This window comes from Salmo salar, unplaced genomic scaffold (assembly GCF_905237065.1).
Source record: "Salmo salar unplaced genomic scaffold, Ssal_v3.1, whole genome shotgun sequence".
Taxonomy (NCBI): domain Eukaryota; kingdom Metazoa; phylum Chordata; class Actinopteri; order Salmoniformes; family Salmonidae; genus Salmo; species Salmo salar.
Window position 1 is genome coordinate 247266 of NW_025548133.1, and position 27735 is coordinate 275000.

General features: G+C 47.6%; 1 protein-coding gene across 2 annotated transcripts; it reads left to right on the top strand.

The window, feature by feature from the left end:
- Positions 1-356: 356 nt before the first annotated feature.
- LOC106592188 (coiled-coil domain-containing protein 97) lies at positions 357-20319 on the top strand. 2 transcript variants are annotated; one of them, XM_045711949.1, is made up of 7 exons: positions 357-852; positions 2392-2556; positions 4489-4648; positions 10700-10975; positions 11181-11304; positions 20019-20100; positions 20137-20319. In XM_045711949.1, the coding sequence occupies exons 1-7, from the start codon at positions 583-585 to the stop codon at positions 20179-20181; spliced, it is 1122 nt and encodes a 373-aa protein (XP_045567905.1). In that variant the 5' UTR covers positions 357-582; the 3' UTR covers positions 20182-20319. The 2 variants fall into 2 exon arrangements, with proteins under 2 accessions (XP_045567905.1, XP_045567904.1); XM_045711948.1 differs by having other exon boundaries at positions 20019-20319.
- The last annotated feature ends 7416 nt before the right edge of the window (positions 20320-27735 follow it).

Sequence of the window (27735 nt, forward strand, 5' to 3'; positions counted from 1 at the left end):
CAGTATTAGATGTATAACTGAATGTATAGTATACAGTATTAGATGTATAACTGAATGTATAGTATACAGTATTAGATGTATAACTGAATGTATAGTATACAGTATTAGATGTATAACTGAATGTATAGTATACAGTATAAGATCTATAACTGAATGTATAGTATACAGTATTAGACCTATAACTGAATGTATAGTATACAGTATTAGATCTATAACTGAATGTATAGTATACAGTATAATATCTGTCGTTTGTTAAAATATATATTCTTACACCTGTATGTTTGTTCTTTGTTAAATATGCATTTTAAATGTATCATTCAACTTCCGTATAGTTTAGTGGTAGGAACCTTTGATCTGCGTACCTTGGTAATCAGGGGACTGATAACAACGACGGACCAGGAAGCGACATTTTTTTTTCAAAATAACGAAGAAAATGCGAAAAGGTTTATAAACATGCAGTGAGAATTCTAATATTGTTTTTTTTCAACCAGTATTTATCAGATTAGTGTCGTTTCGCAAGAAAGAGGGGACCTTCCGTCTGTAACTAGGAAGTTACTAGGAAGGACCATAGAGGTGTCCGCAATGTGGGGGGAGATCGACCCTGGTCCCGAGTCCAGTCCGCCTGTCAGCGATGAACCGGTGGCCTGCAGACAGACCGACCACCGGGGACAATGGTTCGACCCCCGGCGACCACAGCCCGACCCCCGGAGACCACAGCCCGACCACCGGAGACCACAGCCCGACCCCCGGAGACCACAGCCCGACCCACAGCCCGGTCCCAGTGGAACCGAACCAGCTTCTAGCTGCTCTGTAACCGACAACACCGAGGAGGACGAGCCGCAGGACAACCAGGTGAGAAGCAGCAACAAGGAGAGAGAGATAGCGACGTAAAAAAAAACCAGATGTTACTAAAGATATTTGTATATGTGTAAACTAGCGAGCTACCAACCGGTGAAGGACAGGGAATTGTGTGTGTGTGTGTGTGTGTGTGTGTGTGTGTGTGTGTGTGTGTGTGTGTGTGTGTGTGTGTGTGTCTCTTCCCAGGCAGATCCCAGCGGTGTGTAGGCGGATCTCAGCGGTGTGTGTGTCTCTCCCCAGGCAGATCTCAGCGGTGTGTGTGTGTGTGTGTGTGTGTGTGTCTCTTCCCAGGCAGATCTCAGCGGTGTGTGTGTGTGTCTCTTCCCAGGCAGATCTCAGCGGTGTGTGTGTCTCTTCCCAGGCGGATCTCAGCGGTGTGTGTGTGTCTCTTCCCAGGCGGATCTCAGCGGTGTGTGTGTGTGTCTCTCCCAGGCGGATCTCAGCGGTGTGTGTGTGTGTCTCTTCCCAGGCGGATCCCAGCGGTGTGTGTGTCTCTCCCCAGGCGGATCTCAGCGGTGTGTGTGTGTCTCTCCCCAGGCGGATCTCAGCGGTGTGTGTGTGTCTCTTCCCAGGCGGATCTCAGCGGTGTGTGTGTGTCTCTTCCCAGGCGGATCTCAGCAGTGTGTGTGTCTCTCCCCAGGCGGATCTCAGCGGTGTGTGTGTGTCTCTCCCAGGCGGATCTCAGCGGTGTGTGTGTGTGTCTCTCCCAGGCGGATCCCAGCGGGTGTGTGTGTGTCTCTCCCCAGGCGGATCTCAGCGGTGTGTGTGTCTCTCCCCAGGCGGATCTCAGCGGTGTGTGTGTGTCTCTCCCAGGCGGATCTCAGCGGTGTGTGTGTCTCTCCCCAGGCGGATCTCAGCGGTGTGTGTGTGTCTCTCCCCAGGCGGATCCCAGCGGTGTGTGTGTCTCTCCCCAGGCGGATCTCAGCGGTGTGTGTGTGTGTCTCTCCCCAGGCGGATCTCAGCGGTGTGTGTGTGTGTCTCTCCCCAGGCGGATCTCAGCGGTGTGTGTGTGTGTCTCTCCCCAGGCGGATCTCAGCGGTGTGTGTGTGTGTCTCTCCCCAGGCGGATCTCAGCGGTGTGTGTGTGTGTCTCTCCCCAGGCGGATCTCAGCGGTGTGTGTGTCTCTCCCCAGGCGGATCTCAGCGGTGTGTGTGTCTCTCCCCAGGCGGATCTCAGCGGTGTGTGTGTGTGTGTCTCTCCCCAGGCGGATCTCAGCGGTGTGTGTGTGTGTCTCTCCCCAGGCGGATCTCAGCGGTGTGTGTGTGTCTCTCCCCAGGCGGATCTCAGCGGTGTGTGTGTGTCTCTCCCCAGGCGGATCTCAGCGGTGTGTGTGTGTGTCTCTCCCCAGGCGGATCTCAGCAGTGTGTGTGTGTGTCTCTCCCCAGGCGGATCTCAGCGGTGTGTGTGTGTCTCTCCCCAGGCGGATCTCAGCAGTGTGTGTGTGTGTCTCTCCCCAGGCGGATCTCAGCGGTGTGTGTGTGTGTGTCTCTCCCCAGGCGGATCTCAGCGGTGTGTGTGTGTGTCTCTCCCCAGGCGGATCTCAGCGGTGTGTGTGCCATGGTGGAGGTGGTGGCTGTGAGTGGTAGCCAGGTGAAGAGCCAGCAGGTAGGTGATGCAGAGCTGACCGTAGCCCAGCGGAGAGAGGAGCTGCTCGGACAGTACCGGACCAAACCCCTGGTGTTTCTGGAGCGATACCAGGTACCTCTCTGGGCTCAGTTTGGACTCCTCCTGATTAAATAAAACCTTAGAAAAGTTAAATATGTTTGAAATCTATTTTTCTAGACACATTTTTTTTTTACACTTGTTGTTTTTGGAGACACGAATGCTTTGCCATCTCGTTCACTTCCTGTATTCACACAGTATCTCTGTATCTGAAACTGGCCTGACTACGACTTGGTTTTATATAGAGGCTGGTATATGGCCTCTAACCCTCTCCCCCAGGGCCTCTAACCCTCTCCCCCAGGGCCTCTAACCTCTAACCCTCTCCCCCAGGGCCTCTAACCCTCTCCCCCAGGGCCTCTAACCCTCTCCCCCAGGGTCTCTAACCCTCTCCCCCCAGGGCCTCTAACCCTCTCCCCCAGGGCCTCTAACCCTCTCCCCCAGGGCCTCTAACCTCTAACCCTCTCCCCCAGGGCCTCTAACCCTCTCCCCCAGGTCCTCTAACCCTCTCCCCCAGGGCCTCTAACCCTCTCCCCCAGGGCCTCTAACCCTCTCCCCAGGGCCTCTAACCCTCTCCCCCAGGGCCTCTAACCTCTAACCCTCTCCCCCAGGGCCTCTAACCCTCTCCCCCAGGGCCTCTAACCTCTAACCCTCTCCCCCAGGGCCTCTAACCCTCTCCCCAGGGCCTCTAACCCTCTCCCCCAGGGCCTCTAACCCTCTCCCCCAGGGCCTCTAACCCTCTCCCCCAGGGCCTCTAACCCTCTCCCCCAGGGCCTCTAACCTCTAACCCTCTCCCCCAGGGCCTCTAACCCTCTCCCCCAGGGCCTCTAACCTCTAACCCTCTCCCCCAGGGCCTCTAACCCTCTCCCCAGGTCCTCTAACCCTCTCCCCCAGGGCCTCTAACCCTCTCCCCCAGGGCCTCTAACCTTCTCCTCCAGGGCCTCTAACCCTCTCCCCCAGGGCCTCTAACCCTCTCCCCCAGGGCCTCTAACCCTCTCCCCCAGGGCCTCTAACCCTCTCCCCCAGGGCCTCTAACCCTCTCCCCAGGGCCTCTAACCTCTAACCCTCTCCCCCAGGGCCTCTAACCTCTAACCCTCTCCCCCAGGGCCTCTAACCTCTAACCCTCTCCCCCAGGGCCTCTAACCCTCTCCCCCAGGGCCTCTAACCCTCTCCCCCAGGGCCTCTAACCCTCTCCCCCAGGGCCTCTACCCCTCTCCCCTAGGGCCTCTAACCTCTAACCCTCTCCCCCAGGGCCTCTAACCCTCTCCCCCAGGTCCTCTAACCCTCTCCCCCCAGGGCCTCTAACCCTCTCCCCCAGGGCCTCTAACCCTCTCCCCCAGGGCCTCTAACCCTCTCCCCCAGGGCCTCTAACCTCTCCCCCAGGGCCTCTAACCCTCTCCCCCAGGGCCTCTAACCCTCTCCCCCAGGGCCTCTAACCCTCTCCCCCAGGGCCTCTAACCTCTAACCCTCTCCCCCAGGTCCTCTAACCTCTAACCTCTAACCCTCTCCCCCAGGGCCTCTAACCCTCTCCCCCAGGGCCTCTAACCTCTAACCCTCTCCCCCAGGGCCTCTAACCTCTAACCCTCTCCCCCAGGGCCTCTAACCCTCTCCCCCAGGGCCTCTAACCCTCTCCCCCAGGTCCTCTAACCTCTAACCTCTAACCCTCTCCCCCAGGGCCTCTAACCCTCTCCCCCAGGGCCTCTAACCCTCTCCCCCAGGGCCTCTAACCCTCTCCCCCAGGGCCTCTAACCCTCTCCCCCAGGGCCTCTAACCCTCTCCCCCAGGGCCTCTAACCCTCTCCCCCAGGGCCTCTAACCCTCTCCCCCAGGGCCTCTAACCCTCTCCCCCAGGGCATCTAACCTCTCCCCCAGGTCCTCTAACCTCTAACCTCTAACCTTTCCCCCAGGTCCTCTAACCTCTAACCCCTCTCCCCCAGGGCCTCTAGCCTCTAACCTCTAACCTTTCCCCCAGGCCCACCTGAAGCCTCAGCACCTGTCAGCATTCTGCCATCTGATTTCTGACCCACGGGCTCAGTACTACTGCCGTGAGGTGAGGAGGAGAGCAGCGGGACGATCCAACAGGACCCGCGTTCGCAACCAACGCTACGCCGCCCTCAGGGAGCTGCAGAGGGGTGAGCCGAGCAACCAATCACAGACCCTGGGACTCAGCCTAGCAACCAATCACAGACACCCTGGGACTCAGCCTAGCAACCAATCACAGACACCCTGGGACTCAGCCTAGCAACCAATCACAGACCCTGGTACTCAGCCTAGCAACCAATCACAGACACCCTGGGACTCAGCCTAGCAACCAATCACAGACACCCTGGTACTCAGTCTAGCAACCAATCACACACCCTGGTACTCAGTCTAGCAACCAATCACACACCCTGGTACTCAGTCTAGCAACCAATCACAGACCCTGGTACTCAGCCTAGCAACCAATCACAGACCCTGGTACTCAGTCTAGCAACCAATCACAGACACCCTGGTACTCAGTCTAGCAACCAATCACAGACACCCTGGTACTCAGTCTAGCAACCAATCACAGACACCCTGGTACTCAGTCTTCAGCACCAATCACACACCCTGGTACTCAGCCTAGCAACCAATCACACACCCTGGTACTCAGTCTAGCAACCAATCACAGACCCTGGTACTCAGCCTAGCAACCAATCACAGACCCTGGTACTCAGTCTAGCAACCAATCAGAGACCCTGGTACTCAGTCTTCAGCACCAATCACACACCCTGGTACTCAGTCTAGCAACCAATCACAGACCCTGGTACTCAGCCTAGCAACCAATCACAGATCCTGGTACTCAGCCTAGCAACCAATCACAGATCCTGGTACTCAGTCTAGCAACCAATCACAGACCCTGGTACTCAGCCTAGCAACCAATCAGAGACCCTGGTACTCAGCCTAGCAACCAATCACAGACCCTGGGACTCAGCCTAGCAACCAATCACAGACCCTGGGACTCAGTCTAGCAACCAATCACAGACCCTGGTACTCAGCCTAGCAACCAATCACAGACCCTGGTACTCAGCCTAGCAACCAATCAGAGACCCTGGTACTCAGCCTAGCAACCAATCACACACCCTGGTACTCAGCCTAGCAACCAATCACAGACCCTGGTACTCAGGCTTCAGCACCAATCAGAGACCCTGGTACTCAGTCTTCAGCATCAATCACAGACTCTGGTACTCAGCCTAGCAACCAATCAGAGACCCTGGTACTCAGCCTAGCAACCAATCACAGACCCTGGTACTCAGTCTAGCAACCAATCACAGACCCTGGTACTCAGTCTAGCAACCAATCACAGACCCTGGTACTCAGCCTTCAGCACCAATCAGAGACCCTGGTACTCAGCCTAGCAACCAATCACAGACCCTGGTACTCAGCCTAGCAACCAATCAGAGACCCTGGTACTCAGCCTAGCAACCAATCAGATACCCTGGTACTCAGTCTTCAGCACCAATCAGAGACCCTGGTACTCAGTCTTCAGCACCAATCACAGACTCTGGTACTCAGCCTAGCAACCAATCAGAGACCCTGGTACTCAGCCTAGCAACCAATCACAGACCCTGGTACTCAGCCTAGCAACCAATCACAGACCCTGGTACTCAGTCTAGCAACCAATCACAGACACCCTGGTACTCAGTCTAGCAACCAATCACAGACACCCTGGTACTCAGTCTAGCAACCAATCACAGACACCCTGGTACTCAGTCTTCAGCACCAATCACACACCCTGGTACTCAGCCTAGCAACCAATCACACACCCTGGTACTCAGTCTAGCAACCAATCACAGACCCTGGTACTCAGCCTAGCAACCAATCACAGACCCTGGTACTCAGTCTAGCAACCAATCAGAGACCCTGGTACTCAGTCTTCAGCACCAATCACACACCCTGGTACTCAGTCTAGCAACCAATCACGGACCCTGGTACTCAGCCTAGCAACCAATCACAGATCCTGGTACTCAGCCTAGCAACCAATCACAGATCCTGGTACTCAGTCTAGCAACCAATCACAGACCCTGGTACTCAGCCTAGCAACCAATCAGAGACCCTGGTACTCAGCCTAGCAACCAATCACAGACCCTGGGACTCAGCCTAGCAACCAATCACAGACCCTGGGACTCAGTCTAGCAACCAATCACAGACCCTGGTACTCAGTCTAGCAACCAATCACAGACCCTGGTACTCAGCCTAGCAACCAATCACAGACCCTGGTACTCAGCCTAGCAACCAATCAGAGACCCTGGTACTCAGCCTAGCAACCAATCACACACCCTGGTACTCAGCCTAGCAACCAATCACAGACCCTGGTACTCAGGCTTCAGCACCAATCAGAGACCCTGGTACTCAGTCTTCAGCATCAATCACAGACTCTGGTACTCAGCCTAGCAACCAATCAGAGACCCTGGTACTCAGCCTAGCAACCAATCACAGACCCTGGTACTCAGTCTAGCAACCAATCACAGACCCTGGTACTCAGTCTAGCAACCAATCACAGACCCTGGTACTCAGCCTTCAGCACCAATCAGAGACCCTGGTACTCAGCCTAGCAACCAATCACAGACCCTGGTACTCAGCCTAGCAACCAATCAGATACCCTGGTACTCAGTCTTCAGCACCAATCAGAGACCCTGGTACTCAGTCTTCAGCACCAATCAGAGACCCTGGTACTCAGTCTTCAGCACCAATCACAGACTCTGGTACTCAGCCTAGCAACCAATCAGAGACCCTGGTACTCAGCCTAGCAACCAATCACAGACCCTGGTACTCAGCCTAGCAACCAATCACAGACCCTGGTACTCAGTCTAGCAACCAATCACAGACCCTGGTACTCAGTCTTCAGCACCAATCAGAGACCCTGGTACTCAGTCTTCAGCACCAATCAGAGACCCTGGTACTCAGTCTTCAGCACCAATCAGAGACCCTGGTACTCAGTCTTCAGCACCAATCAGAGACCCTGGTACTCAGGCTTCAGCACCAATCAGAGACCCTGGTACTCAGTCTTCAGCAACCAATCAGAGACCCTGGTACTCAGGCAGTAGTGTCATAGTTGAGTTGAAGTGAAGACGCCTTAATAGATAATGACTCAAGTGAAAGACCCAGTAAAAATACTACTTGAGTAAAAGTCTAAAAGTGTTTGGTTTTAAATAGACTGAAGTATCAAAAGGTAAACGCAATTGCTAAAATATATATTTAAGTATTAAAAAAAAGTATAAATAATCAGATGAGAGGCAGTAGGGACGACCAGGGATGTTCTTTGTTTAGTGAGTCCTCCAGATCAGAGTCAGTAGGGATGACCAGGGATGTTCTCTGTTTAGTGAGTCCTCCAGATCAGAGGCAGTAGGGATGACCAGGGATGTTCTCTGTTTAGTGAGTCCTCCAGATCAGAGGCGGTAGGGACGACCAGGGATGTTCTCTGTTTAGTGAGTCCTCCAGATCAGAGGCAGTAGGGATGACCAGGGATGTTCTCTGTTTAGTGAGTCCTCCAGATCAGATGCAGTAGGGACGACCAGGGATGTTCTCTGTTTAGTGAGTCCTCCAGATCAGAGGCAGTAGGGACGACCAGGGATGTTCTCTGTTTAGTGAGTCCACCAGATCAGAGGCGGTAGGGACGACCAGGGATGTTCTCTGTTTAGTGAGTCCTCCAGATCAGAGGCAGTAGGGATGTTCTCTGTTTAGTGAGTCCTCCAGATCAGAGGCAGTAGGGATGACCAGGGATGTTCTCTGTTTAGTGAGTCCTCCAGATCAGAGGCAGTAGGGACGACCAGGGATGTTCTCTGTTTAGTGAGTCCTCCAGATCAGAGGCAGTAGGGACGACCAGGGATGTTCTCTGTTTAGTGAGTCCTCCAGATCAGAGGCAGTAGGGATGACCAGGGATGTTCTCTGTTTAGGGAGTCCTCCAGATCAGAGGCAGTAGGGATGACCAGGGATGTTCTCTGTTTAGTGAGTCCTCCAGATCAGAGGCAGTAGTGATGACCAGGGATGTTCTCTGTTTAGTGAGTCCTCCAGATCAGAGGCAGTAGGGACGACCAGGGATGTTCTCTGTTTAGTGAGTCCTCCAGATCAGAGGCAGTAGGGACGACCAGGGATGTTCTCTGTTTAGTGAGTCCTCCAGATCAGAGGCAGTAGGGATGTTCTCTGTTTAGTGAATCCTCCAGATCAGAGGCAGTAGGGACGACCAGGGATGTTCTCTGTTTAGTGAGTCCTCCAGATCAGAGGCAGTAGGGATGACCAGGGATGTTCTCTGTTTAGGGAGTCCTCCAGATCAGAGGCAGTAGGGATGACCAGGGATGTTCTCTGTTTAGTGAGTCCTCCAGATCAGAGGCAGTAGGGACGACCAGGGATGTTCTCTGTTTAGGAGTCCTCCAGATCAGAGGCAGTAGGGACGACCAGGGATGTTCTCTGTTTAGGGAGTCCTCCAGATCAGAGGCAGTAGGGACGACCAGGGATGTTCTCTGTTTAGTGAGTCCTCCAGATCAGAGGCAGTAGGGACGACCAGGGATGTTCTCTGTTTAGTGAGTCCTCCAGATCAGAGGCAGTAGGGACGACCAGGGATGTTCTCTGTTTAGGGAGTCCTCCAGATCAGAGGCAGTAGGGACGACCAGGGATGTTCTCTGTTTAGGGAGTCCTCCAGATCAGAGGCAGTAGGGACGACCAGGGATGTTCTCTGTTTAGGGAGTCCTCCAGATCAGAGGCAGTAGGGACGACCAGGGATGTTCTCATTTTAGGGAGTCCTCCAGATCAGAGGCAGTAGGGACGACCAGGGATGTTCTCTGTTTAGTGAGTCCTCCAGATCAGAGGCAGTAGGGACGACCAGGGATGTTCTCTGTTTAGTGAGTCCTCCAGATCAGAGGCAGTAGGGACGACCAGGGATGTTCTCTGTTTAGTGAGTCCTCCAGATCAGAGGCAGTAGGGACGACCAGGGATGTTCTCTGTTTAGTGAGTCCTCCAGATCAGAGGCAGTAGGGATGACCAGGGATGTTCTCTGTTTAGTGAGTCCTCCAGATCAGAGGCTGTAGGGACGACCAGGGATGTTCTCTGTTTAGTGAGTCCTCCAGATCAGAGGCAGTAGGGACGACCAGGGATGTTCTCTGTTTAGTGAGTCCTCCAGATCAGAGGCAGTAGGGATCAAATCAAATTTCAAATCAAATGTATTTATATAGCCCTTCTTACATCAGCTGACATCTCAAAGTGCTGTACAGAAACCCAGCCTAAAACCCCAAACAGCAAGCAATGCAGGTGTAGAAGCACGGTGGCTAGGAAAAACTCCCTAGGAAAAACTCCCTAGGAAAAACTCCCTAGAAAGGCCAGAACCTAGGAAGAAACCTAGAGAGGAACCAGGCTATGAGGGGTGGCCAGTCCTCTTCTGGCTGTGCCGGGTAGAGAGGAACCAGGCTATGAGGGGGGGCCAGTCCTCTTCTGGCTGTGCCGGGTAGAGAGGAACCAGGCTATGAGGGGTGGCCAGTCCTCTTCTCGCTGTGCCGGGTAGAGATTAGAAACCTAGAGAGGAACCAGGCTATGAGGGGTGGCCAGTCCTCTTCTCGCTGTGCCGGGTAGAGATTAGAAACCTAGAGAGGAACCAGGCTATGAGGGGTGGCCAGTCCTCTACTGGCTGTACTGGGTAGAGAGGAACCAGGCTATGAGGGGTGGCTAGGAAAAACTCCCTAGAAAGGCCAGAACCTAGGAAGAAACCTAGAGAGGAACCAGGCTATGAGGGGGGGCCAGTCCTCTTCTGGCTGTACTGGGTAGACCAGAGGAACCAGGCTATGAGGGGTGACCAGTCCTCTTCTGGCTGTGCCGGGTGGAGATTATAACAGTACATGGCCTAGATGTTGAAATGTTCATAAATGACCAGCATGGTCAAATAATAATAATCATAGTTGTTGTCGAGGGTGCAACAAGTCAGTAACACAAGAGTAGGTCTGGGACAGGTAGCACGTCCGGTGAACAGGTCAGGGTTCCAATAGCCGCAGGCAGAACAGTTGAAACTGGAGCAGCAGCACGGCCAGGTGAACTGGGGACAGCAAGGAGTCATCAAGCCAGGTAGTCCTGAGGCATGGTCCTAGGGCTCAGGTCCTCCGAGAGAAAGACAGAAAGAGAGAATTAGAGATAGCATATTTAAATTCACACATGTCTCTAACCCCCCCCCCCCCCCCCAGAGGGCCAGTACTTCAGCGAGGACCAGATGAGAAGCCGGGAGCCCTTACTGTATGAGCAATACATCGGCCAATACCTGACTGAGGAGCAGCTGTTACGTCGCTCCCTCGAGGCCATGCAGGGAGAAGCAGGGGAGGAGCGGGGCCCGGGGGGAGCAGAGGGGGGACTGGCCCACCTCCTCCTCAACTCCTACCAGGAGAGACTGATCCAGAGTCGGATGCAGGAGGAGCAGGACAGGGAGGAGAACGCACTGGAGGAGGAAGAGGGAGAGGAAGAGGGTAAGACACACACAGCATCACCAGACGTGCGTTCAAACAAGGGAAGTAGTTTGACGACATTCACTACGGTTGGCTAACAGTTTGAGAAGGTAGTCAGCAGCGAAGGTAAGGGATTCTGATCACGTCTCTGTGTGTCTCACGGTACTGTGTGTGTGTGTGTGTGTGTGTGTGTGTGTGTGTGTGTGTGTGTGTGTGGTCCCTCCAGCTGGAGGGTTGGGGGCAGAGGGCTATGAACCATCACCCCAGGAGAAATCACTGCTCAGGGACGAGTTCATCACTCTGATGTACCAACGCTTCCTGGACGGACACGACAAAGACTTTAACTACAGGTTAGTAGCTGGCTGACTAAATTACTAACTGGGTAGACTAACTAAATTACTAACTGGGTAGACTAACTAAATTACTAACTGGGTAGACTAACTGGGTAGACTAACTAAATTACTAACTGGGTAGACTAACTGGGTAGACTAACTAAATTACTAACTGGGTAGACTAACTGGGTAGACTAACTGGGTAGACTAACTAAATTACTAACTGGGTAGACTAACTGGGTAGACTAACTGGGTAGACTAACTGGGTAGACTAACTGGGTAGACTAACTAAATTACTAACTGGGTAGACTAACTGGGTAGACTAACTAAATTACTAACTGGGTAGACTAACTGGGTAGACTAACTGGGTAGACTAACTAAATTACTAACTGGGTAGACTAACTGGGTAGACTAACTGGGTAGGCTAACTGGGTAGACTAACTGGGTAGACTAACTGGGTAGACTAACTGGGTAGACTAACTAAATTACTAACTGGGTAGACTAACTGGGTAGACTAACTGGGTAGACTAACTAAATTACTAACTGGGTAGACTAACTGGGTAGACTAACTAAATTACTAACTGGGTAGACTAACTGGGTAGACTAACTAAATTACTAACTGGGTAGACTAACTGGGTAGACTAACTGGGTAGACTAACTAAATTACTAACTGGGTAGACTAACTGGGTAGACTAACTAAATTACTAACTGGGTAGACTAACTAAATTACTAACTGGGTAGACTAACTGGGTAGACTAACTGGGTAGACTAACTAAATTACTAACTGGGTAGACTAACTAAATTACTAACTGGGTAGACTAACTGGGTAGACTAACTAAATTACTAACTGGGTAGACTAACTGGGTAGACTAACTGGGTAGACTAACTAAATTACTAACTGGGTAGACTAACTGGGTCGACTAACTAAATTACTAACTGGGTAGACTAACTAAATTACTAACTGGGTAGACTAACTGGGTAGACTAACTAAATTACTAACTGGGTAGACTAACTGGGTAGACTAACTGGGTAGACTAACTAAATTACTAACTGGGTAGACTAACTAAATTACTAACTGGGTTGACTAACTGGGTAGACTAACTGGGTAGACTAACTGGGTAGACTAACTAAATTACTAACTGGGTAGACTAACTAAATTACTAACTGGGTAGACTAACTAAATTACTAACTGGGTAGACTAACTGGGTAGACTAACTGGGTTGACTAACTGGGTAGACTAACTGGGTAGACTGACTAAATTACTAACTGGGTAGACTAACTGGGTAGACTAACTGGGTAGACTAACTGGGTAGACTAACTGGGTAGACTAACTAAATTACTAACTGGGTAGACTAACTGGGTAGACTAACTGGGTAGACTAACTGGGTAGACTAACTAAATTACTAACTGGGTAGACTAACTAAATTACTAACTGGGTAGACTGACTAAATTACTAACTGGGTAGACTAACTGGGTAGACTAACTGGGTAGACTAACTAAATTACTAACTGGGTAGACTAACTGGGTAGACTAACTGGGTAGACTAACTAAATTACTAACTGGGTAGACTAACTGGGTAGACTAACTGGGTAGACTAACTAAATTACTAACTGGGTAGACTAACTGGGTAGACTAACTAAATTACTAACTGGGTAGACTAACTGGGTAGACTAACTAAATTACTAACTGGGTAGACTAACTGGGTAGACTAACTGGGTAGACTAACTAAATTACTAACTGGGTAGACTAACTAAATTACTAACTGGGTAGACTAACTGGGTAGACTAACTAAATTACTAACTGGGTAGACTAACTGGGTAGACTAACTGGGTAGACTAACTGGGTAGACTGACTGGGTAGACTAACTGGGTAGACTAACTGGGTAGACTAACTGGGTAGACTAACTAAATTACTAACTGGGTAGACTAACTGGGTAGACTGACTAAATTACTAACTGGGTAGACTAACTAAATTACTAACTGGGTAGACTAACTGGGTAGACTAACTAAATTACTAACTGGGTAGACTAACTGGGTAGACTAACTGGGTAGACTAACTGGGTAGACTAACTAGGTAGACTAACTGGGTAGTCTAACTGGGTAGACTAACTAAATTACTAACTGGGTAGACTAACTAAATTACTAACTGGGTAGACTAACTGGGTAGACTAACTAAATTACTAACTGGGTAGACTAACTAAATTACTAACTGGGTAGACTAACTGGGTAGACTAACTGGGTAGACTAACTAAATTACTAACTGGGTAGACTAACTAAATTACTAACTGGGTAGACTAACTAAATTACTAACTGGGTAGACTAACTGGGTAGACTAACTGGGTAGACTAACTAAATTACTAACTGGGTAGACTAACTGGGTAGACTAACTGGGTAGACTAACTGGGTAGACTAACTGGGTAGACTAACTAAATTACTAACTGGGTAGACTAACTGGGTAGACTAACTGGGTAGACTAACTGGGTAGACTAACTAAATTACTAACTGGGTAGACTAACTAAATTACTAACTGGGTAGACTAACTGGGTAGACTAACTGGGTAGACTAACTGGGTAGACTAACTAAATTACTAACTGGGTAGACTAACTGGGTAGACTAACTGGGTAGACTAACTGGGTAGACTAACTAAATTACTAACTGGGTAGACTAACTGGGTAGACTAACTAAATTACTAACTGGGTAGACTAACTAAATTACTAACTGGGTAGACTAACTGGGTAGACTAACTGGGTAGACTAACTAAATTACTAACTGGGTAGACTAACTAAATTACTAACTGGGTAGACTAACTGTGTAGACTAACTGGGTAGACTAACTGGGTAGACTAAGTAAATTACTAACTGGGTAGACTAACTAAATTACTAACTGGGTAGACTAACAGGGTAGACTAACTGGGTAGACTAACAGGGTTGACTAACAGGGTTGACTACCTAAATGACTAACAGGGTTGACTAACAGAGTTGACTAACAGGTTTGACTACCTAAATGACTAACAGGGTTGACTACCTAAATGACTAACAGGGTTGACTACCTAAATGACTAACAGGGTTGACTAAAAGGGTTGACTAACTGAATGACTAACAGGGTTGACTACCTAAATGACTAACAGGGTAGACTAACTGAATGACTAACAGGGTTGACTAACAGGGTTGACTACCTAAATGACTAACAGGGTTGACTAACAGGGTTGACTAACAGGATTGACTAACAGGGTTGACTAACAGGGTTGACTAACAGGGTTGACTACCTAAATGACTAACAGGGTTGACTACCTAAATGACTAACAGGGTTGACTACCTAAATGACTAACAGGAATGACTACCTAAATGACTAACAGGAATGACTAACAGGGTTGACTACCTAAATGACTAACAGGGATGACTACCTGAATGACTAACAGGGTTGACTACCTAAATGACTAACAGGGTTGACTACCTAAATGACTAACAGGGTTGACTACCTAAATGACTAACAGGAATGACTACCTAAATGACTAACAGGGTTGACTACCTAAATGACTAACAGGGTTGACTACCTAAATGACTAACAGGAATGACTAACTGAATGACTAACAGGGTTTACTACCTAAATGACTAACAGGGTTGACTACCTAAATGACTAACAGGGTTGACTACCTAAATGACTAACAGGGTTGACTACCTAAATGACTAACAGGGTTGACTACCTAAATGACTAACAGGGTTGACTACCTAAATGACTAACAGGGTTGACTACCTAAATGACTAACAGGGTTGACTACCTAAATGACTAACAGGAATGAATGACTGATGAACCAACTACAGGTCAGTGGACAGACTGAACTATTTTACCAGCTGTGTTGTGTTGCAGTGGACAGACTGAACTATTTTACCAGCTGTGTTGTGTTGCAGTGGACAGACTGAACTATTTTACCAGCTGTGTTGTGTTGACAGTGGACAGACTGAACTATTTTACCAGCTGTGTTGTGTTGCAGTGGACAGACTGAACTATTTTACCAGCTGTGTTGTGTTGACAGTGGACAGACTGAACTATTTTACCAGCTGTGTTGTGTTGCAGTGGACAGACTGAACTATTTTACCAGCTGTGTTGTGTTGCAGTGGACAGACTGAACTATTTTACCAGCTGTGTTGTGTTGACAGTGGACAGACTGAACTATTTTACCAGCTGTGATGTGTTGACAGTGGACAGACTGAACTATTTTACCAGCTGTGTTGTGTTGCAGTGGACAGACTGAACTATTTTACCAGCTGTGTTGTGTTGACAGTGGACAGACTGAACTATTTTACCAGCTGTGTTGTGTTGACAGTGGACAGACTGAACTATTTTACCAGCTGTGTTGTGTTGACAGTGGACAGACTGAACTATTTTACCAGCTGTGTTGTGTTGACAGTGGACAGACTGAACTATTTTACCAGCTGTGTTGTGTTGACAGTGGACAGACTGAACTATTTTACCAGCTGTGTTGTGTTGCAGTGGACAGACTGAACTATTTTACCAGCTGTGTTGTGTTGCAGTGGACAGACTGAACTATTTTACCAGCTGTGTTGTGTTGACAGTGGACAGACTGAACTATTTTACCAGCTGTGTTGTGTTGACAGTGGACAGACTGAACTATTTTACCAGCTGTGTCGTGTTGCAGTGGACAGACTGAACTATTTTACCAGCTGTGTTGTGTTGCAGTGGACAGACTGAACTATTTTACCAGCTGTGTTGTGTTGCAGTGGACAGACTGAACTATTTTACCAGCTGTGTTGTGTTGACAGTGGACAGACTGAACTATTTTACCAGCTGTGTTGTGTTGACAGTGGACAGACTGAACTATTTTACCAGCTGTGTTGTGTTGACAGTGGACAGACTGAACTATTTTACCAGCTGTGTTGCAGTGAAGTGGACAGACTGAACTATTTTACCAGCTGTGTTGCAGTGGACAGACTGAACTATTTTACCAGCTGTGTTGTGTTGACAGTGGACAGACTGAACTATTTTACCAGCTGTGTTGTGTTGACAGTGGACAGACTGAACTATTTTACCAGCTGTGTTGTGTTGACAGTGGACAGACTGAACTATTTTACCAGCTGTGTTGTGTTGCAGTGGACAGACTGAACTATTTTACCAGCTGTGTTGTGTTGCAGTGGACAGACTGAACTATTTTACCAGCTGTGTTGTGTTGACAGTGGACAGACTGAACTATTTTACCAGCTGTGTTGTGTTGACAGTGGACAGACTGAACTATTTTACCAGCTGTGTTGTGTTGCAGTGGACAGACTGAACTATTTTACCAGCTGTGTTGTGTTGACAGTGGACAGACTGAACTATTTTACCAGCTGTGATGTGTTGACAGTGGACAGACTGAACTATTTTACCAGCTGTGTTGTGTTGACAGTGGACAGACTGAACTATTTTACCAGCTGTGTTGTGTTGACAGTGGACAGACTGAACTATTTTACCAGCTGTGTTGCAGTGAAGTGGACAGACTGAACTATTTTACCAGCTGTGTTGCAGTGGACAGACTGAACTATTTTACCAGCTGTGTTGTGTTGACAGTGGACAGACTGAACTATTTTACCAGCTGTGTTGTGTTGACAGTGGACAGACTGAACTATTTTACCAGCTGTGTTGTGTTGCAGTGGACAGACTGAACTATTTTACCAGCTGTGTTGTGTTGACAGTGGACAGACTGAACTATTTTACCAGCTGTGTTGTGTTGCAGTGGACAGACTGAACTATTTTACCAGCTGTGTTGTGTTGCAGTGGACAGACTGAACTATTTTACCAGCTGTGTTGTGTTGACAGTGGACAGACTGAACTATTTTACCAGCTGTTTTGTGTTGCAGTGGACAGACTGAACTATTTTACCAGCTGTGTTGTGTTGCAGTGGACAGACTGAACTATTTTACCAGCTGTGTTGTGTTGACAGTGGACAGACTGAACTATTTTACTAGCTGTGTTGTGTTGACAGTGGACAGACTGAACTATTTTACCAGCTGTGTTGTGTTGACAGTGGACAGACTGAACTATTTTACCAGCTGTGTTGTGTTGACAGTGGACAGACTGAACTATTTTACCAGCTGTGTTGTGTTGACAGTGGACAGACTGAACTATTTTACCAGCTGTGTTGTGTTGACAGTGGACAGACTGAACTATTTTACCAGCTGTGTTGTGTTGCAGTGGACAGACTGAACTATTTTACCAGCTGTGTTGCAGTGGACAGACTGAACTATTTTACCAGCTGTGTTGTGTTGCAGTGGACAGACTGAACTATTTTACCAGCTGTGTTGTGTTGCAGTGGACAGACTGAACTATTTTACCAGCTGTGTTGTGTTGACAGTGGACAGACTGAACTATTTTACCAGCTGTGTTGTGTTGACAGTGGACAGACTGAACTATTTTACCAGCTGTGTTGTGTTGCAGTGGACAGACTGAACTATTTTACCAGCTGTGTTGTGTTGCAGTGGACAGACTGAACTATTTTACCAGCTGTGTTGTGTTGACAGTGGACAGACTGAACTATTTTACCAGCTGTGTTGTGTTGACAGTGGACAGACTGAACTATTTTACCAGCTGTGTTGTGTTGACAGTGGACAGACTGAACTATTTTACCAGCTGTGTTGTGTTGACAGTGGACAGACTGAACTATTTTACCAGCTGTGTTGTGTTGACAGTGGACAGACTGAACTATTTTACCAGCTGTGTTGTGTTGACAGTGGACAGACTGAACTATTTTACCAGCTGTGTTGTGTTGCAGTGGACAGACTGAACTATTTTACCAGCTGTGTTGTGTTGACAGTGGACAGACTGAACTATTTTACCAGCTGTGTTGTGTTGACAGTGGACAGACTGAACTATTTTACCAGCTGTGTTGCAGTGGACAGACTGAACTATTTTACCAGCTGTGTTGTGTTGACAGTGGACAGACTGAACTATTTTACCAGCTGTGTCGTGTTGCAGTGGACAGACTGAACTATTTTACCAGCTGTTTTGTGTTGACAGTGGACAGACTGAACTATTTTACCAGCTGTGTTGTGCTGCAGTGGACAGACTGAACTATTTTACCAGCTGTGTTGTGTTGCAGTGGACAGACTGAACTATTTTACCAGCTGTGTTGTGTTGCAGTGGACAGACTGAACTATTTTACCAGCTGTGTTGTGTTGCAGTGGACAGACTGAACTATTTTACCAGCTGTGTTGTGTTGCAGTGGACAGACTGAACTATTTTACCAGCTGTGTTGCAGTGGACAGACTGAACTATTTTACCAGCTGTGTTGTGTTGACAGTGGACAGACTGAACTATTTTACCAGCTGTGTTGTGTTGACAGTGGACAGACTGAACTATTTTACCAGCTGTGTTGTGTTGACAGTGGACAGACTGAACTATTTTACCAGCTGTGTTGTGTTGACAGTGGACAGACTGAACTATTTTACCAGCTGTGTTGTGTTGACAGTGGACAGACTGAACTATTTTACCAGCTGTGTTGTGTTGACAGTGGACAGACTGAACTATTTTACCAGCTGTGTTGTGTTGCAGTGGACAGACTGAACTATTTTACCAGCTGTGTTGTGTTGACAGTGGACAGACTGAACTATTTTACCAGCTGTGTTGTGTTGACAGTGGACAGACTGAACTATTTTACCAGCTGTGTTGCAGTGGACAGACTGAACTATTTTACCAGCTGTGTTGTGTTGACAGTGGACAGACTGAACTATTTTACCAGCTGTGTCGTGTTGCAGTGGACAGACTGAACTATTTTACCAGCTGTGTTGTGTTGACAGTGGACAGACTGAACTATTTTACCAGCTGTGTTGTGCTGCAGTGGACAGACTGAACTATTTTACCAGCTGTGTTGTGTTGCAGTGGACAGACTGAACTATTTTACCAGCTGTGTTGTGTTGCAGTGGACAGACTGAACTATTTTACCAGCTGTGTTGTGTTGCAGTGGACAGACTGAACTATTTTACCAGCTGTGTTGTGTTGCAGTGGACAGACTGAACTATTTTACCAGCTGTGTTGTGTTGCAGTGGACAGACTGAACTATTTTACCAGCTGTGTTGTGTTGCAGTGGACAGACTGAACTATTTTACCAGCTGTGTTGTGTTGACAGTGGACAGACTGAACTATTTTACCAGCTGTGTTGTGTTGCAGTGGACAGACTGAACTATTTTACCAGCTGTGTTGTGTTGCAGTGGACAGACTGAACTATTTTACCAGCTGTGTTGTGTTGCAGTGGACAGACTGAACTATTTTACCAGCTGTGTTGTGTTGCAGTGGACAGACTGAACTATTTTACCAGCTGGTTGTGTTGCAGTGGACAGACTGAACTATTTTACCAGCTGTGTTGTGTTGCAGTGGACAGACTGAACTATTTTACCAGCTGTGTTGCAGTGGACAGACTGAACTATTTTACCAGCTGTGTTGTGTTGACAGTGGACAGACTGAACTATTTTACCAGCTGTGTTGTGTTGACAGTGGACAGACTGAACTATTTTACCAGCTGTGTTGTGTTGACAGTGGACAGACTGAACTATTTTACCAGCTGTGTTGTGTTGACAGTGGACAGACTGAACTATTTTACCAGCTGTGTTGTGTTGACAGTGGACAGACTGAACTATTTTACCAGCTGTGTTGTGTTGACAGTGGACAGACTGAACTATTTTACCAGCTGTGTTGTGTTGACAGTGGACAGACTGAACTATTTTACCAGCTGTGTTGTGTTGACAGTGAAGTGGATGGGAACCCCGACTTCGACAACCTGGACATCGTCAACAGAGATGCAGAGGAGAAGTACTTCGATGAGGATGAAGATGAGGAGGATGAGGAGGAGGAGGAAGAGGAGGAGGATGAGGAGGAAGAGGAGGAGATGACTGTAGTTATGATGTCATGACAGCAGCTGTCATTTGGACTGTAAAATACGATAACTTCTGTAATAACTAAACTGTCATGTTTCTAGTCTTTCTGTTCCCGTCACATTCATGTAATATTCAGTTTGTATGGATGGCAATAAATCGTGTATGTTTACCTACGTTGTTAGTCAGTTTAACTAGTTCCTAACTAGTTCCTAACTAGTTCCCTAGTTCTTGTTTGGACCCTGCTGACAACACTGGCCACTGAAGTATTTCTGAGTGAGTCAGAGAGCTGATAGTAACTGAGTCAGAGAGCTGATTGTGACTGAGTCAGAGAGCCGATTGTAACTGAGTAAGAGAGCTGATTGTAACTGAGTCAGAGAGCTGATTGTAACTGAGTCAGAGAGCTGATTGTAACTGAGTCAGAGAGCTGATTGTAACTGAGTCAGAGAGCTGATTTGTAACTGAGTCAGAGAGCTGATTGTAACTGAGTCAGAGAGCTGATTGTAACTGAGTCAGAGAGCTGATTGTAACTGAGTCAGAGAGCTGATTGTAACTGAGTCAGAGAGCTGATTGTAACTGAGTCAGAGAGCTGATTGTAACTGAGTCAGCGACTCAGTATTTCTGAATGAGTCAGAGAGCTGATTGTAACTGAGTCAGAGAGCTGATTGTAACTGAGTCAGAGAGCTGATTGTGACTGAGTCAGCGACTCAATGAAGAGTTAGTATTTCTGAATGAGTCAGAGAGCTGATTGTAACTGAGTCAGAGAGCTGATTTGTAACTGAGTCAGCGACTCAATGAAGAGTTAGTATTTCTGAATGAGGCAGAGAGCTGATTGTAACTGAGTCAGAGAGCTGATTGTAACTGAGTCAGCGACTCAGTATTTCTGAATGAGTCAGAGAGCTGATTGTAACTGAGTCAGAGAGCTGATTGTAACTGAGTCAGAGAGCTGATTGTGACTGAGTCAGCGACTCAATGAAGAGTTAGTATTTCTGAATGAGTCAGAGAGCTGATTGTAACTGAGTCAGAGAGCTGATTTGTAACTGAGTCAGCGACTCAATGAAGAGTTAGTATTTCTGAATGAGGCAGAGAGCTGATTGTAACTGAGTCAGAGAGCTGATTGTAACTGAGTCAGCGACTCAGTATTTCTGAATGAGTCAGAGAGCTGATTGTAACTGAGTCAGCGACTCAGTATTTCTGAATGAGGCAGAGAGCTGATTTGTAACTGAGTCAGCAACTCAATGAAGAGTTAGTATTTCTGAATGAGTCAGAGAGCTGATAGTAACTGAGTCAGAGAGCTGATTGTAACTGAGTCAGCGACTCAATGAAGAGTTAGTATTTCTGAATGAGGCAGAGAGCTGATTGTAACTGAGTCAGAGAGCTGATTGTAACTGAGTCAGAGAGCTGATTGTAACTGAGTCAGAGAGCTGATTGTAACTGAGTCAGCGACTCAATGAAGAGTTAGTATTTCTGAATGAGTCAGAGAGCTGATTTGTAACTGAGTCAGAGAGCTGATTGTAACTGAGTCAGAGAGCTGATTGTAACTGAGTCAGCGACTCAATGAAGAGTTAGTATTTCTGAATGAGTCAGAGAGCTGATTTGTAACTGAGTCAGAGAGCTGATTGTAACTGAGTCAGAGAGCTGATTGTAACTGAGTCAGAGAGCTGATTGTGACTGAGTCAGCGACTCAATGAAGAGTTAGTATTTCTGAATGAGTCAGAGAGCTGATTGTAACTGAGTCAGAGAGCTGATTTGTAACTGAGTCAGCGACTCAATGAAGAGTTAGTATTTCTGAATGAGGCAGAGAGCTGATTGTAACTGAGTCAGAGAGCTGATTGTAACTGAGTCAGCGACTCAGTATTTCTGAATGAGTCAGAGAGCTGATTGTAACTGAGTCAGCGACTCAATGAAGAGATAGTATTTCTGAATGAGGCAGAGAGCTGATTTGTAACTGAGTCAGCAACTCAATGAAGAGTTAGTATTTCTGAATGAGTCAGAGAGCTGATAGTAACTGAGTCAGAGAGCTGATTGTAACTGAGTCAGCGACTCAATGAAGAGTTAGTATTTCTGAATGAGGCAGAGAGCTGATTGTAACTGAGTCAGAGAGCTGATTGTAACTGAGTCAGAGAGCTGATTGTAACTGAGTCAGAGAGCTGATTGTAACTGAGTCAGAGAGCTGATTGTAACTGAGTCAGTGACTCAAATGAAGAGTTAGTATTTCTGAATGAGTCAGAGAGCTGATTGTAACTGAGTCAGCGACTCAATGAAGAGTTAGTATTTCTGAATGAGTCAGAGAGCTGATTGTAACTGAGTCAGCGACTCAGTATTTCTGAATGAGTCAGAGAGCTGATTGTAACTGAGTCAGAGAGCTGATTGTAACTGAGTCAGCGACTCAATGAAGAGTTAGTATTTCTGAATGAGTCAGAGAGCTGATTTGTAACTGAGTCAGCGACTCAAATGAAGAGTTAGTATTTCTGAATGAGTCAGAGAGCTGATTTGTAACTGAGTCAGAGAGCTGATTGTAACTGAGTCAGCGACTCAAATGAAGAGTTAGTATTTCTGAATGAGTCAGAGAGCTGATTGTAACTGAGTCAGAGAGCTGATTGTAACTGAGTCAGAGAGCTGATTGTAACTGAGTCAGAGAGCTGATTTGTAACTGAGTCACCGACTCAAATGAAGTTAGTATTTCTGAATGAGTCAGAGAGCTGATTGTAACTGAGTCAGAGAGCTGATTGTAACTGAGTCAGCGACTCAAATGAAGAGTTAGTATTTCTGAATGAGTCAGAGAGCTGATTGTAACTGAGTCAGCGACTCAAATGAAGAGTTAGTATTTCTGAATGAGTCAGAGAGCTGATTGTAACTGAGTCAGCGACTCAGTATTTCTGAATGAGTCAGAGAGCTGATTGTAGTATTTCAAAGGGCTGAAAACAGGTGGAAATTGTGTTCCAGGAGTGAAATCTGTTACATTTTTATTTCCGAGGGATTTTTTTCCCCGTTTCCATTAATGGCAGAGAACACATTCAGGGATTCAAATTCAACTCGCAAATGAATCCAATAAATGAACAGGGCTCATGATTTCCCCGCCCGCGTAATACCGCTCATTATGATTCTGGCCAGACCAGTCTTCGATTCAACCAATAAGGCACGAGGGGGGGGGTGTGATATATGGCCAATATACCACGGCTAAGGGTTGTTCTTGTGCACGACGCAACGCTGAGTGCCTGGACACATCCCTTAGCCGTGGTATATTGGCCATATATCACAAACCCTCCAAGGTGCCTTATTGCTTTGATAAAACCGGTTATCAATGTCAATTAGAACAGTACAAAATACATGGTGTGCCACGGCTTTCAGCCAATCAGCATCCAGGAGCCAAACGAGCCGGGTTTATAATGGGCAGATTCGACGATGATGCTGCTGAGGTAAAAGGCCCGTCACGCCATCAGGCGAAAGCAGGGAGGAGGGAGGAGCACCCTTCTCAAAACCGTAATCTGTGCTGCTCTGTCATTTTGTCAACGATGCAACAGAAACATCTCTTTCCCTTTTCAATTTAATGTTTGAATTGTGTTTTCATTGGGAAGGTAGATAGTGTTTTTATCAACAACAACAACAACAAACAAAAAAAAAATGACTGGAATGAATTTTCAAAAAAAAATCACTGAAGCTGGAGTTTGGGTTTAGTGGGACTATAATGTCTTCATCAACAGGACAATGACCCAACACACTTACCGGGCTGGTTAAGGGATATTTGTCCAAGAAGGAGAGTGATGGAGTGCTGCATCAGATGACCACTATCCCCCCCTGATCTCAACCCAATTGAGACGGTTTGGGATGAGTTGGTTCCGCAGAGTGAAGGAAAAGCAGCCAACAAGTGCTCAGCATATGTGGGAACTCCTTTGTTTAACCAGGTTAGGCTAGTTGAGAACAAGTCCCTTTATTTAACCAGGTTAGGCTAGTTGAGAACAAGTCCTTTATTTAACCAGGTTAGGCTAGTTGAGAACAAGTCCTTTATTTAACCAGGTTAGGCTAGTTGAGAACAAGTCCTTTATTTAACCAGGTTAGACTAGTTGAGAACAAGTCCTTTATTTAACCAGGTAGGCCAGTTGAGAACAAGTCCTTTATTTAACCAGGTAGGCTAGTTGAGAACAAGTCCTTTATTTAACCAGGTTAGGCTAGTTGAGAACAAGTCCTTTATTTAACCAGGTTAGGCTAGTTGAGAACAAGTCCTTTATTTAACCAGGTTAGGCTAGTTGAGAACAAGTCCTTTATTTAACCAGGTTAGGCTAGTTGAGAACAAGTCCTTTATTTAACCAGGTAGGCCAGTTGAGAACAAGTCCTCATTTACAACTGCGACCTGGCCAAGATAAAGCAACATTACTCGCCCTAACCTTTTATTTATTTAATATATATATATATATATATATATTCTTAATTCCGTTCTGTTACTTCTAGATGTGTGTGTATTGTTGTGTATTGTTAGATACTACTGCACTGTTGGAGCTAGAAACACAAGCATTTAACCCTCTCCCCCAGGGCCTCTAACCCTCTCCCCCAGGGCCTCTAACCCTCTCCCCCAGGGCCTCTAGCCTCTAACCTTCTCCTCCAGGGCCTCTAACCCTCTCCCCCAGGGCCTCTAACCCTCTCCCCCAGGGCCTCTAACCTCTAACTTTGTGTGTATTGTTAGATACTACTGCACTGTTGGAGCTGGGAACACAAGCATTTCGCTACACCAGCAATAACATCTGTTAAACAGGTGTATGTGACAAATAACATTTGATTTTATTTTTTTTAATAAAACGAGAATAAAGCGGCAATGGTACAGTTTGTCCATTTTGAGAGGCTGTAGCCAAAATAATCAAGATTAAGATTAAGATTAAGATTAAGATTAAGATTCAGCTCAATAAATCTGTTGTTTATTTGGACATTTTTTTTTTGTCTTAAGAGATCTTAGTTGCGTAATTTTACATCTAACTAAGATATTTGGTAAAGTATTTTTTTAAATAAAACATTTTGAATGGAAACAAGTCGTCTCTCAGTTACAATTACAGACTTTATTGAAGAATCCCCACTGGTGACCCAATCACCGACGAAGGGGCTTCGGCTCTTAACTCTGCCTCTAGAGTAATGTGGACCCTCTGGCTTCCCTCTAGAGTAATGTGGCTTCCCTCTGGCTTCCCTCTAGAGTAATGTGGACCCTCTGGCTTCCCTCTAGAGTAATGTGGACCCTCTGGCTTCCCTCTAGAGTAATGTGGCTTCCCTCTAGAGTAATGTGTTCCCTCTGGCTTCCCTCTAGAGTAATGTGGACCCTCTGGCTTCCCTCTAGAGTAATGTGGACCCTCTGGCTTCCCTCTAGAGTAATGTGGACCCTCTGGCTTCCCTCTAGAGTAATGTGTTCCCTCTGGCTTCCCTCTAGAGTAATGTGGACCCTCTGGCTTCCCTCTAGAGTAATGTGTTCCCTCTGGCTTGCCTCTAGAGTAATGTGGCTTGCCTCTAGAGTAATGTGGACCCTCTGGCTTCCCTCTAGAGTAATGTGTTCCCTCTGGCTTGCCTCTAGAGTAATGTGGACCCTGTGGCTTCCCTCTAGAGTAATGTGGACCCTCTGGCTTCCCTCTAGAGTAATGTGGACCCTCTGGCTTGCCTCTAGAGTAATGTGGACCCTCTGGCTTCCCTCTAGAGTAATGTGGCTTGCCTCTAGAGTAATGTGGCTTGCCTCTAGAGTAATGTGGACCCTCTGGCTTGCCTCTAGAGTAATGTGGACCCTCGGCTTACCTCTAGAGTAATGTGGCTTCCCTCTAGAGTAATGTGGACCCTCTGGCTTCCCTCTAGAGTAATGTGGACCCTCTGGCTTGCCTCTAGAGTAATGTGGACCCTCTGGCTTCCCTCTAGAGTAATGTGGCTTGCCTCTAGAGTAATGTGGCTTGCCTCTAGAGTAATGTGGACCCTCTGGCTTGCCTCTAGAGTAATGTGGACCCTCGGCTTACCTCTAGAGTAATGTGGCTTCCCTCTAGAGTAATGTGGACCCTCTGGCTTGCGTCTAGAGTAATGTAGACCCTCTGGCTTGCCTCTAGAGTAATGTGGACCCTCTGGCTTCCCTCTAGAGTAATGTGTTCCCTCTGGCTTCCCTCTAGAGTAATGTGTTCCCTCTGGCTTCCCTCTAGAGTAATGTGGACCCTCTGGCTTCCCTCTAGAGTAATGTGGACCCTCTGGCTTCCCCTCTAGAGTAATGTGTTCCCTCTGGCTTCCCTCTAGAGTAATGTGTTCCCTCTGGCTTGCCTCTAGAGTAATGTGGCTTGCCTCTAGAGTAATGTGGACCCTCTGGCTTCCCTCTAGAGTAATGTGGACCCTCTGGCTTCCCTCTAGAGTAATGTGTTCCCTCTCGCTTCCCTCTAGAGTAATGTGGACCCTCTGGCTTGCCTCTAGAGTAATGTGGCTTCCCTCTGGCTTCCCTCTAGAGTAATGTGGCTTCCCTCTAGAGTAATGTGTTCCCTCTGGCTTGCCTCTAGAGTAATGTGTTCCCTCTGGCTTCCCTCTAGAGTAATGTGGACCCTCTGGCTTCCCTCTAGAGTAATGTGGACCCTCTGGCTTCCCTCTAGAGTAATGTGGACCCTCTGGCTTGCCTCTAGAGTAATGTGGACCCTCTGGCTTCCCTCTAGAGTAATGTGGCTTGCCTCTAGAGTAATGTGGCTTGCCTCTAGAGTAATGTGGACCCTCTGGCTTGCCTCTAGAGTAATGTGGACCCTCGGCTTACCTCTAGAGTAATGTGGCTTCCCTCTAGAGTAATGTGGACCCTCTGGCTTGCGTCTAGAGTAATGTAGACCCTCTGGCTTGCCTCTAGAGTAATGTGGACCCTCTGGCTTCCCTCTAGAGTAATGTGTTCCCTCTGGCTTCCCTCTAGAGTAATGTGTTCCCTCTGGCTTCCCTCTAGAGTAATGTGGACCCTCTGGCTTCCCTCTAGAGTAATGTGGACCCTCTGGCTTCCCTCTAGAGTAATGTGTTCCCTCTGGCTTCCCTCTAGAGTAATGTGTTCCCTCTGGCTTGCCTCTAGAGTAATGTGGCTTGCCTCTAGAGTAATGTGGACCCTCTGGCTTCCCTCTAGAGTAATGTGGACCCTCTGGCTTCCCTCTAGAGTAATGTGTTCCCTCTCGCTTCCCTCTAGAGTAATGTGGACCCTCTGGCTTGCCTCTAGAGTAATGTGGCTTCCCTCTGGCTTCCCTCTAGAGTAATGTGGCTTCCCTCTAGAGTAATGTGTTCCCTCTGGCTTGCCTCTAGAGTAATGTGTTCCCTCTGGCTTCCCTCTAGAGTAATGTGGACCCTCTGGCTTCCCTCTAGAGTAATGTGGACCCTCTGGCTTCCCTCTAGAGTAATGTGTTCCCTCTGGCTTCCCTCTAGAGTAATGTGGACCCTCTGGCTTCCCTCTAGAGTAATGTGGACCCTCTGGCTTCCCTCTAGAGTAATGTGGACCCTCTGGCTTCCCTCTAGAGTAATGTGGACCCTCTGGCTTCCCTCTAGAGTAATGTGTTCCCTCTGGCTTCCCTCTAGAGTAATGTGGACCCTCTGGCTTCCCTCTAGAGTAATGTGGCTTCCCTCTGGCTTCC

Excerpts from the sequence above, each read along its gene's own strand:
- LOC106592188 (XM_045711948.1), top strand. The coding sequence starts at position 583 with ATGTGGGGGGAGATCGACCCTGGTCCCGAGTCCAGTCCGCCTGTCAGC. Across the intron at positions 853-2,391 it reads ACGAGCCGCAGGACAACCAG|GCGGATCTCAGCGGTGTGTG; the intron begins GTGAGAAGCAGC and ends GTCTCTCCCCAG. Across the intron at positions 10,976-11,180 it reads GGAAGAGGGAGAGGAAGAGG|CTGGAGGGTTGGGGGCAGAG; the intron begins GTAAGACACACA and ends TGGTCCCTCCAG.